Below are 12,270 nucleotides of genomic sequence, written 5' to 3' on the forward strand. Positions count from 1 at the left end.
AAAAAAAAAAAAAAAAAATATATATATATATATATATACACACACACATACACAGATGTGCAATTATGTATATAATTTCAGTGGTTCACAAATTCCCTGGGAGCCCCACCGACAGGCTTTTCTTCGGATTCCAGGTTAAGAACGGCTACTTTAGGAACTAAAATCATTTATAATATTTAAGTGACCATTCAAATTTCTTTGGCCAGAGTTATGCTATCAGTTAGCGCATAAGCGTTTCACTCACACTGCTCGTGTTCAGAAATCTTTTACCTCGGTAAAATTTACCATCATTCTTACTGTAATGAGCTCTTTGACCTAGAAGTACATACAAGGGAAGTAATGAGATTGGTAGACATATGACACTGGTAGAATTAGTTTAACTTAACATCTGTGTAAAGGCTACCTTTGAGAGTTCAAAGATAGAACAAGCAACATCACAATAAAAGAAAAAAAAAGGTTGGCTCCTTTTTGTACCTACAGACAATTACTGGTAAAACTTACATTCCACTTTATACACACATTTGCAAAAATGCACCACAGGCTTCAACATCTTCAGCTGTCATACAAGAAAATGTCACACAACAGGGACATAAATCCACTAGTCTATTTTTTTCACATGTATTTGTCTTTTTCTTTATATGTCCTTCTTTCTCATTTTGGGCACTGGTTTGTGGCTTTCCTATTCTCTAGTCCCACTTACAATTCTTTCATTCTGCCATTTTTATCCCTGAAAAAGATGTAGGATTATTTTGTTATATAGATTTCATGTTTTCCAACAACCTAGCTAATCTTTCCCTCAATAAATACATCTAAACCGGTTACTTTCTTAATCTATCCTTCTCAATTGAGTCTTTTAATATGAACCTTTTGATTGTGACAACAATACATTGCCCGACCAAAGAGTTGTAAAATCTAGTTTTAACAAGAACCCCCCCAATCCTTGGTATCTGTTCTTCATCCTCCACCATTCCCCAGATGATGTCTGATCACGTTTTCAGCAAGAATTATGTTAGATTACTTTAGCCAGAACCTGATGTATCCTCTTAATTTTCCATCCACTGTTCGCCCTACACCCAACCATCTTGTTCCTTGGCTATAAATTCTCACTTGCCCATGCTGTGTTCAGAGTTGAGCCCAATCTCTTTCCCCCACTACAAAATCCCATTACAGTGGTCCATATACTTATTTCGAAGGTCCTGAATAAAGTCTGCCTTACTATACTTTAACGAGTATCATCAAATAATTTTTTTAAACAATAGGAAAGAGAGGCACCATCTATATTGTATACTGGTTTGGAGGTATGCTCCATCCAGCATGCTGTCTCGTTTATTTCACAAACATCTGAGTACATCTATGAGAAGAACTGTGTTATGCAGACAAAAGAACTAGTGAACACTTGTGGGGAGACTTCAAAAATTAGAGAAATGATGTAAAATTTCCTTTAATGATTGATAAAGCATGTCAACCATAAATTTATCTGCAACGTTTAAAAAGTTATATTTTCAACAAGCATAACATGTGGGGAGAGATTACAACATAAAATGACTCCTTACCACATAAATTTGGCAATTAATCTTAATATTACCTCCTTAGACTTTAAAGAACACTAAGCATACAGATTTATAGTATTCAATCCCTTAATTTTTCTAAATATCTTCTAGAATTTGACTTTAGTCTCCTTTCCATAATTGAGAACAATTATTTCTCATAAAGATGGTCTGCACGCCCCAACTTAACTTTCATCTAGGAAATTAGTGTAATGAATGGACCAGACTTTGAAGTTTTTAAAATCTGGATTTGAAACCCGGCTCTGCAAACAAGCTAGTACAAGTTACTTGACTCCCTGAATCTCATTTTATTCTCCCTCGTAAAGCATGCTAAAATACATCTCATAATGTTCTAAGGGTGAAATAAAATAAAACATCTCTATTACTTAGCACAGTACTTGGCATAAAATCCAATGTCTAATCAACAAAGCGGATTCTAAGCTTCTCAACTCTTGCAAGAAAGAGCATGCGTTTCCTTAAATCTCTGCCCTCACAATAACTAGCACTATTCACACACAAGAGAAACTCGGTGACTCCCTGGGACCGCCTTAGGAGAAGGTTTCTGGAAGTTTTGACATTCCAGAAACCTTCTCCCAAGGCAGTCCCTGGGAGTCACTGAGTCACTTTATTTCCATTATTTTTTTTGAGGCAGCCCTAACTCCACAGACGCATATTCCAGCGTCAGATACACCAGATGTTTACACAGAAATGTTTTCGTGATATTTTAATCGTCTTAATAGCCTTTCAACAGGTTCTCATGATTCTTAAAAGACAAATTCTTTACTATGGCCTAGTGATCTAGTTGGTCCCAGCTCATTTGCCACCCTCACTTAGGATGTTCTGTCCACATCTGCCCTCCAGCCTATCCTTAAATACCCTAAGCTTATTGCATCCTCGGGTCCTATTTCCCTCCAACTGGAATGCCCCTCTCACATCCTAATAGGCTAGGTTCAAACACCGCCTCCTAAGACAGCCCTTGTCTTGAGTCCTCCGCCTTTCCCAGCACTCTACTGTATTCATAGCACAGCACTTCCCCACCACCCCAAATTCTCCCTGCTTTTTTCCCAAGTGAGTTGTCTCCTCTAGACTGTGGGCTTCTTGAGAACAGGGACCGTGCCTGCTTTCACACGCCTCCCCACTGCCTAGAACCGTGTCTGGCACAGAGCAAGCCAGCGACCTCCGGGCTGCGGCTTTGAGGCCCACTGCGCATTCGCTGTAACTGCGCGAACTAACTCCCAGAACAGCCCCCTTTCCTGGGTCTGGAGGCCAAACGCCCTTTCCCCCAGAGGGCCTTCGTCGGGAGTGTTGGCCGCTCATCCTGCCGCGTCACAGGTGAGGTTTAGGATTCTCCGCCGCGGTGCACCTCCACGAGACCGCGAAGCAGGTGAACGTCCTCCCGCGGAACCTGAGCTGCCAAGGCTGGGGAGGGGAACAGAAGCTGGCGTCGGCTGCCTCCAAAACCTGTCTGGAGTCTTTTATGTGGACTACGGAGGTGAGGTGTCGGTCAGGGAGGTGGGCCCTGGCTCAGAGCAGTAAGAGAAAGCAGAAAACTGGTCACCGAAAAACGGCTTCCAAAGAACCAACTGGAAAACTCACCGGAAAGCGTAGGCTGCCCAAACGCCCCGAGGGACTGAAGCTGAAGGGAGGAGCCCTAGTCAGCGGACAAGAGTGCGCGCGTCGAGTTTGCGCAGCCGCAGTAAAAGCCGCAAGCTCTTCGGCGGGCTGCGCAACCGCAGTGGAGGCCTCGTGTGCCCGGGGTGGGGCACGAAACTGGGCGGAGCTAGGCCCCCTCGCGCGCTGACGCGACTGGTCGCGGCGGAAGGGTGTAGGCACGCAGGCGCTATGGTGGCTCGGGGGGCAGGGAGGCGGGGCCGCGCAGGCGCTGTAAGAGGCGGTAGCGGCGGCGGCGGCGGCGGTGGTATCAGCGGCAGCTGTGAGGGGGTTCCGGGAAGATGGTGCTGATCAAGGAATTGTAAGTGGGTCTGTGGGCGCGAGCGAGGCCGCGGGACGGCAGTGATGGGAGATTCGTTGACGGAGAAGTGGCAGGATATTCCTAAATCGGAGTCAGCCATGTGTCAGCCCCTCCCTGCGGGCGCCCCCTCCCTCCCACAGGCGCCCCCCGGCCCCCTCGAAGCCCCTCAGCGAGTGCGCCCCTCGGCCCTCCAGGCACTGCCGTGGTAACACGGCCTCTCTTTCCCGGCGCGAAGGCGGCTGTGTCCCGGCCCGAGCGCATGGCTCGGGAAGGCGCGGCCGGGAGTTTCCGCTGGGACCCGCCTTCTCCCCAACCCCCCACCCCTAGTCTGGGTCTGGGCCCACCCCCAGCCCCGCCGGTGGGAAGGAGCCGCAGTCCGAGGGTGGGAGAGACACGTTGATTCTGACTGTGATTTGTCGTCCGGGGTGGAGTCCGCTGGTAACCAGCGGGAGATGGGCTTGCCGGTTGAAGGCAGCCCTCGTGTCAAGACTCGCGGTGGGACGTTGGCGCCCTGAAGTTCGTGCTGGAGCCGGGAATCCGGAAAGCCTCCGCTCTGCTGGGCAGCTCCGTTGACTTGACGGGAGAGCCTTTTCTCTTTTTGGTTTCCGCATGTTTTAAGATGAGGTGACATCCTGGGCCCCACCTACTTTCTTAGAAGTTAACACGTGGTCTGTCAAATGGAGGGATTTCGAGGTGCATCCGACCGGCCAAGTGATTTTGTTGAAAAGTCACGGCTTTTCCCACTGGCAAGGACTGTAAACATTACGGAAATCTGCCTGCCTTTGAATGTTCAACTGTCACAGCTGGTTCGTGTCGTCAGCATCCTTTGGGCAGCTACGGAGGTCGAGTATGGCCCATTCGTTGGTTTTCAAATTCTTCATTTTAAATTCTTAGAAATAGTTTTGGCTTAATTTAGCTTTCTTCAGACACCTTAGTGTTCTTAAACCTCCTTTAAAAAGTCATTGATGTCACTTCTCTGAGGCTTAATACCTCCCAAAGACTCTCTGTCTCACCCGGAATAAAAGTCAAAGCCTCTGCAACAGCTACAAGGCTTGACACTTTTTTTTCCTGCCCTGATCTCATTTACTACCTTTCCCTTGCCCATTCCATCTTCGCAAGCTTCCTTGCTGTTCATCTACTACTCCAGAGTAAGTTCTGTTCAAGGCCTTTCCACCTGCTTTTGTTCCTTTTGCTTGAAGTGTTCTTCCCCAGGCTCTCTAACTCACCTCCTTCCAGGTCTTTGCTCAGACGTCACCTTCTCAGGGAATCCTTTTCTGAAGACCTAATTGCAGTTCCCACTATTTGGGGTGGTATTTCTCTTCCCTGCTTTGTCGGTCTCCATAGTACTTATCACCATCCTACATGCAACACAATTTATTGTTAATATTTTTCTCCTACTAGTTGTATTCTCTTTTTACATGTAAGGGCCATGAGTTTGTTTTGCTCACTCTCATATCCCCAGTTGTTAGAATAGTACCTCGCATGTAATAGGTGCTCGGTAAATATTTGTTAATGAATTGATGAAAAATGATAACTTTGGCCAGTGACAGGGATTTTGAAAAGAGACATTTTGCCTTTTGTTGGTAGAGTGAAAATTTGCGGTTAAAGCTTATTTATAGTACTGAATATTGGGCTTATATAAAACTTTTCTTCCAAGTCATTTATACGGTGTATCGAACAAGTGTTCATTACTCTGACTTCTATATGATGTAGGTAGATGGGTGGCAGACACTAAAACAAATGGAGAAAATAAGAAAGAAGGAAATTGACTTGGCCCAAGTTACACAGCAAGTGAGTTGCAGAACTGATTTTAAATAGATCTAGTCATTTTTCTTTCATTGGAGTATTTCCTACCTCCAAAAATATTACAGAAACACAGTGTTGAGTAGATCCCTCTGACAGTATGTGAGTAGTACGAAGCTAACTCTTGGAAAGCAGTTACTATTGGGAATTTGCGCACTGTACTTTTTGCAAACATTTGCTTTCATTATGAAGATTTAAATGTACCCAAATAATGAATATTGACACGTGCCCAAAGTCTAATTATTTTTCCCAAAAAGTTATAAATTAGATTTCTTGATGTTAACTCTTTATGTGTATCTCCCCTAGATTTTTTTTCCTCCTAGACTTTTTGAAGGTAGGAGCTGTTTCTTAAGTAATGTCAGTATCTAGCACAGCGTCTAGTCCTAACATGCTGTATTCAGTATTGTTCAATAAAAAATTGATACTTATTACTCTCAAGTCAACTTTCTAAAATTCTCATTGGTTAGGAGCAATGAATAGCTTGTTCCTGTGTGAAGATATTGGTAACTAAAATATTTTCATAAATGTTTGTTGTCTTACAAAATTCTTTTTTTTAAATGTAATTTTATTTTATTTTATTTTTTGAGGCGGAGTCTCACTCTGTTGCCCAGGCTGGAGTGCAATGGCATCATCTCTGCTCACTGCAACCTCTGCCTCCCAGGTTCAAGCGATTTTCCTGCCTCAGCCTCCCAAGTAGCTGGGACTACAGGCGCACACCACCATGCCTGGCTAAGTTTTTTGTATTTTTAGTAGAGACAGGGTTTTACCCTGTTGGCCAGGCTGGTCTGGAACTCCTGACCTCAGGTGATCCGCCCACAAAGTGCTGGGATTACAGGCGTGAGCCACCACGCCCGGCCCTCTATTTGTTTTTTTATAAGAATAAAAATGTTAGAAGTGACTTTCGGAGTGGGCTGTTTCCCTTCAAGTTATTATTTAAGCAACAGATGAAGTTACCATTAATGTAAACTCCTGGTTTTAAAGAATGAGTTACTGATTCCATTTGGAAATTAGGAGGATTTTCAGACATTTGAACATTTTCGATTGGCACTAAAAGTTGAATACTGCTTTTAGAATAACAACAGAAAATCAAAATCTGTATGTTCCTTTTCCCTTTTACTTGTTAAGCAAATCTTGAAGAAGTTACTTGATTCATTGTTCTGAATGTCTTAATCAGTCACTTTCATTTTTTGAAAGAAATTTCCTTGAAAGTGTTCTTAAATAAAAATATCCCTATTAGTGTGTCTGCCACCCATCTACCTACATCATATAGAAGTCAGAGTAATGAACACTTGTTCGATACACTGTATAAATGACTTGGAAGAAAAGTTTTATATAAGCCCAATATTCAGTACTATTCACTAACTTCCTGTTAGTGAGTGTAAAATTACTCAGCAGTGATTCTTTGGTTTTGTGAAACTTTAGGGAAGACTAACTTTTCCTTCTCTATCCCTTCCTTCCATTCCCTCTGCTGTCCATCATCTTGGTTCAGGCCTTTGTGACAGTTCTTGCCTAGCCTCTCAAAAGATAACTTTCCCCACTTCTCCTGCTTGTCAGTGTTTTTAACCACCTGCAGATGACTTCTTCAGGTCAACTGTAGTTGTCACTTGCCTCTTGGAACAACCTGGGATTCCTTATTGCCAAATGAATTTAATGGATTTCTTACCATAGTATTCCAGGTCCTGATAATCTGCTCCCAACCTATAGCTTTCTAGTCTCCCCTCCCCCATTTTATGTTTTGGGACAGTGAGCAAGTTAGTGTGTACTGAGGAGAGAACTAAAATGATTCGGCGTTTTTAGGTATGGAAGGACTTACAAGAAGTTTGTTCTTGATGGAGAGTAGAAATTAGTGACCATTGTGGGTTTGAGAATGTTCATTGTTTTTGAATCACCATTATCAGAAAGACAGAGCGGTGAGAAACTCAGTAGTCAAAGGGGAGGGAGTAACAGACATGTGTTGTACATGTTGGAGATTGAGGTAATGTGAACATTCAGGCATAGATGTTTGAGGAGAGTAGGGAGAAAGGAGTAGGTGGAAAGTGTAGCTGGAATGCAAACTAGATATAATCTGGGTTGTATTACCCTCTTCATACTTACAAATAAGAAAGACTATTAAAAAAGAATGCCTAGGCCAAAAAGATTGTCACTAATACAAAAAGTAAGCTAAATGGCTCTTACTGTAAGAAAAAAATAAAAAGAAATTATAGCTGAAAAGAAATTGGAATGAGGAAAACTACTGAAAATTTTCCATAAAATGACAGATAAGATTAGGAAAGTAGGAGAAGGATCGTATACCCGCATCCCCCAAAAAAGGAAGTTGCTGTCTTGGAATCAACTATAATTATGAGACCATTTATATACAGGGATGGTCTTGATTTTCAGAATTTATGGTGGAAATAAATTAAGGACTCTCCTTATAAAATCTAGAGATAAAATGCAATATTTTGATAACATAATATACCATGATATTGTTTTTGGACTTTGTCTTTTAAGACTGCTTGCAATGGAGCCATAATGACATCTTTTTGATATATACAGTAAGAAACTCTTGGTTAACATCAAACATATGTCAGTCTCATATTGTATATATACTGGAAGGGATTATTATAAGCATCAAGTAGTTTCCATAGTAAAATTTTTTCTTATTAATTCTACACGACTCCTTATTTGTATCTCAGTAAACTTGAGGAATAATTGAATAGTGGGGGAACAGTTTCTGGAAGCATTTATTCAATGAGATTCAAGACACGTATTCTGTAAGAAGTATCATAAAAACAAAATGTACAGTATATAGGTGGAGAAAGAAACCATACTAAAAATTTTGTCAGGGCAACCTGACCAGACAATCTACAAATAATACATTCTGTACCCTGCAGTTTTCAATGTTGAGTTTTCTGTTTTTTCTTTACAAGAATCTCTGCAGCTGCTGTTTGGGGTCCTGGGAACACTAAATGCAAATGATCATTGAGACCCAGGAATGATAGTTTTACTTCCCCAGTTAGGGTGTTAGGCATTGCAAAGACCCTCTTCCATAAATGACACCCTTGTATTTTTTGATTTAAGAGACCTGTCTCTGTTATCATTGGATTTAAGGTGAAACCTCTTCAGGGATCTGTGTTTAAAGCTATTTCGTATGTAATATATATATTTTCTTTTGTCTTTTTAGCCGTGTGGTTTTGCCATGTTCTGTTCAGGAGGTGAGTTTTTCTTGCTTCTGCATCATTTTATTGGTATATGTACTGTACTTTGATATGTTACTCTAAACTCACATTTTCATAGTATTGATTTACCTTTTCATTCTACCTTATGTGACAAAATTAATTATATGAATGATAATTGCAATGAATTGCAAAATGAATTAAATGAATGATAATTTCTTGCTACACTGTCTTGTTTTGGAAGAGTCTAAAGAATGTAGTTTAACCTCCTGTCTAGTGCAGGAATTCTTTCTACAACATCCTAGAGAAATGAGGCTCCAGCCTTAACTTAAGTACTTTAAGGTTAAGTGGCTTGCTACTTAGGGAAGCAGCCTGCTTTACTGTTGGACATTTTAAACATTTGTGTTTGAACCAAAATCTGCTTTTCCTATAATGCTTGACTCTTGTTTGCAGTTTATCCCATTTGAGCAATGGGAAATAAGCCTGTTCTGTCTTGCAGTGGTTAATCCTTCAGGTTTTCTCATGGTAGCTCTCCCCTCCAGACAACCCCGTTCCCCACAAGCACTTTTATTTCATCTTAGAAAGTCTCAAGGTTAAACATTCCCAGCACATTCACTTGGCTCAATACAACATGAGATGTAGACTTCCTAGCAGCTGGTCCTATACTATATGTGTTGTAATTGTTGATCTGAACTGAAAACAGTATTCCAGACATGGTGTGACCAGCACATAACTGTAAGAGCTCCTTGTTTTCCTCAGCCTGGACGTGATACAGAAATATATCACCTATTCAGAACTTGCATGTCCTGCAGTTATAGCCATGTGTAGTATAGCCAAGAATGAAGATAAGAGCAGAAACAGCTTCTGAGAAATCAAGATATATATAGCAAAACCCATAAAACCCTCTAGGCTCTTCTTTAACTTGCACACAGTTCCCATTTGCTCAGTTATCTGGTTTTCCTAGAGCTGACAGTAGATTAGAAGCAGTGACTTGGAAGTGGGACAAAACAAACTGATAACCTAAGAAGTGACAGCTGACAGAAGACAGAAAGAAATGCAAGAAGTGAAAAAGAGTAGCTCTCTGGCACTGTTTAGTGTAGACTTGAACACAGTTGTGTATATCTCAGGAGGATTCACTACATTAAAACACTCCAGAGAAGCCAGGCACCCTGTTCTCTGTTTGCACAATTGATTGTTTGAAGTTGAATGTGGAAATTGACATTAGTTTCTGTTAGAGCTTTTTTTTTGGTTTCAGCTGGTTGAATCAGCTTCTCCAAAATCTCTTTGAGTCTTGGTATTGTCACTGAAAATACTCTTCTCGGCTTTTTGTTATGCTCCCCTTTTTTTTTGGAGATGGAGTCTCTGTCGCCCCCAGGCTGGAGTGCAGTGGCATGATCTCAGCTCTCTGCAACCTCTGCCACCCGGGTTCAAGCAATTCTCCCTGCCTCATCCTCCCTAGTAGCTGGGATTACAGGCACCCACCACCACACCTGGCTAATTTTTGTATATTTAGTAGAGACTGGGTTTCACCATATTGTTCAGGCTGGTCTTGAACTCCTGACCTCAAGTGATCCACCTGCCTCGGCCTCCCAAAGCCCTGGGATTACAAGCATGAGCCACTGTGCCAGGCCTACATGCACTTTTAAAACATGCCTTCTGTGTCTATTTCTTATTCTTTTTTTTAAAAAAGGACAATGAGAGAAAGCCTAAGTAGCATGCCATGAAATATCAGTCCATTAACATTTTTTTGTATACAGTTCTTTTGAATTTTTGTTATTGTGTGTTCATTAACAAAATGAAATTTATCTTTTGACTTAGACTCATTTTAGTCCTATTTTAGAATATGATAGTGTTTAAAAGTACATGTTGAAGGTATTTAAGGATCGTGGCATTATTAGACTAACCCTAGTGTTGTATCATGGAAAGCCGAAAGGAGAAATACAGTCCTCTCTGCAGGCTCTACAGACATTTATTTTGGGAGCATTTAAGAAATATGTTTGGTTTCAACTTCCCAAACACTTCCAAATTGAGTAAGAGTGTGTGTGGGGGTGTGTTTTTAAATTTAACTAATGGGCAAGATAGCAGCATATCTCCATGCAATTTATAGATACGAATATTTACTGAGCTTAAACTACCGGTTGTTTTGGTCCCTCACATAAAATGTTAGTTTTGAAATTACAAGTTCTTAGAGGTAGATTTTTGTAGCTTTTCTTTGAAAATATGCTTATAAAGAAAAAATACACTTCTTCAAGCTGTTTTCATTAGAAGGAAGAAATCTAGCCAAATTTGAAGAGATGGAAGATAGTGCCACGGTTGGGTCACTGGAACAAATAAGAACACGAGAACTTTTCCCAACATTTGTTGGAACTGGCGACTCCTGATTGGCGCAGAAAATACAGCTGACTTACAGATATATTAGTGATGCAGGCTTCTGAGACTTCTGATTTATGTTAAATGAAATAGAAACTACTGTCAGCAATTTCCTGCCTTTTATGGTAATATGTGTATAGTTATATTACTTTAAAACAGTTTCTGTTTGTTTACTTGAGGACTCAAAATGAACGTTTCTGATCTTGGGCCCCCAATACTGTTTCTGGTTAGCTGAGGAAGGACCAAATTGGGTGTATCATAAATAAGTCAAGGAAAAAACGACCCCAGAAGTCTCCTAAGATTTGGACTATCTATTATGTTTCTTTGGATCTCCAGGCTTTTGTTATTGTAGTTTACATCCTTCCCCTTTATCATTAAGAACAATATGCTGGTTGCTCAGCTTTAGTTGGCAAAGTGCCAGTTGTATTTCTGCCATAACTTGGAATTTTGTGAAGTTAAATGAGAAATAATAGAGGTGAAAATGCTTTGTAAAGTACAAATATGTATTGTTCAGAAGTTGAAGCAAGTTTTGAGACATTTTCTTGATAAATGGATAGTGTAAAGGCACCAAAGTATTTGTAACTGGCAAATTTTTTGAATAATGAAAGTTCTATAAAATACAGGTTTTTAAAACTGTATAATCATCTGCGGTTTGTCTTCCTAAACATATTAATTTCTAATTTGAGTTGTGATCTCATATTGAACACAGTTGTGCTGAATGGTTTGGATATGCTTTTCTATATCTTGTAGATTATTAAGATTTTAGCATACAAAATTTCTGCAATTACTACTGACTTACTGAATTTCTGTGTTCTTTGAAATTTCAGTATCAGGTTGGGCAGCTTTACTCTGTTGCAGAAGCTAGTAAGAATGAGACTGGTGGTGGAGAAGGAATTGAAGTCTTAAAGAATGAACCTTATGAGAAGGATGGAGAAAAGGGACAATATACACACAAAATTTATCACCTAAAGAGGTAAGCGGTGTTCACATTTGACCTGGCTTACTTATGATGCATGTAACTAGCTAACTTAACTAGTAGATGTGAAGTACATTTTTCATTTCAGTGTGATAATATGTCGCATTTTAATTTTTTGAAAGAACCTCCTCCTTTATTTGTTATTTGTAAATTACAGAAGTATTATATCTGCTTATAACAAAATTCAAATAAAACTTAGTCCCTGCTCCTTGCCATCAAATATTTGTAACACAGAGAGAAACACCAGAAGCAGCTTAGAGTTTATCCTTCTATATTATTTTCTGTATATATTCAAAGGAATTTTTAAAACATAGATAGCAATGTATTACTTGTATCAATTTTAGTTTTCTACAACAAATGGACCATATAAATGGTTTTGCAGTTTGCTTTATTTCTCATGAACATCTTCCATATTGTTATTTAATATCTCTGTGATTCTTTTTAAAG

At 40.4% G+C, this 12,270-nt stretch overlaps 1 protein-coding gene across 4 annotated transcripts in view; it reads left to right on the plus strand.

Annotated features, from left to right (window-relative positions):
• Positions 1 to 3,387: 3,387 nt before the first annotated feature.
• The window catches only part of PITPNB (phosphatidylinositol transfer protein beta), a 69,783-nt gene continuing 60,900 nt past the window's right edge, over positions 3,388 to 12,270 (plus strand). For 2 of the 4 annotated variants that reach the window (XM_017852957.1, XM_017852951.1), the window contains exons 1-3: positions 3,388 to 3,519; positions 8,486 to 8,516; positions 11,675 to 11,820. In XM_017852957.1, coding sequence (XP_017708446.1) covers positions 3,500 to 3,519; positions 8,486 to 8,516; positions 11,675 to 11,820 — 197 coding nt within the window. In that variant the 5' untranslated portion in view covers positions 3,388 to 3,499. Of the gene's footprint in view, positions 3,520 to 3,874; positions 4,367 to 8,485; positions 8,517 to 11,674; positions 11,821 to 12,270 lie in introns of those variants that run through there. The other 2 variants (XM_017852940.1, XM_017852945.1) reach the window with 2 other exon arrangements.

The sequence above is a fragment of the Rhinopithecus bieti genome, unplaced genomic scaffold, assembly GCF_001698545.2.
Source record: "Rhinopithecus bieti isolate Rb0 unplaced genomic scaffold, ASM169854v2 scaffold_2314, whole genome shotgun sequence".
NCBI classification, from domain to species: Eukaryota; Metazoa; Chordata; class Mammalia; order Primates; family Cercopithecidae; genus Rhinopithecus; species Rhinopithecus bieti.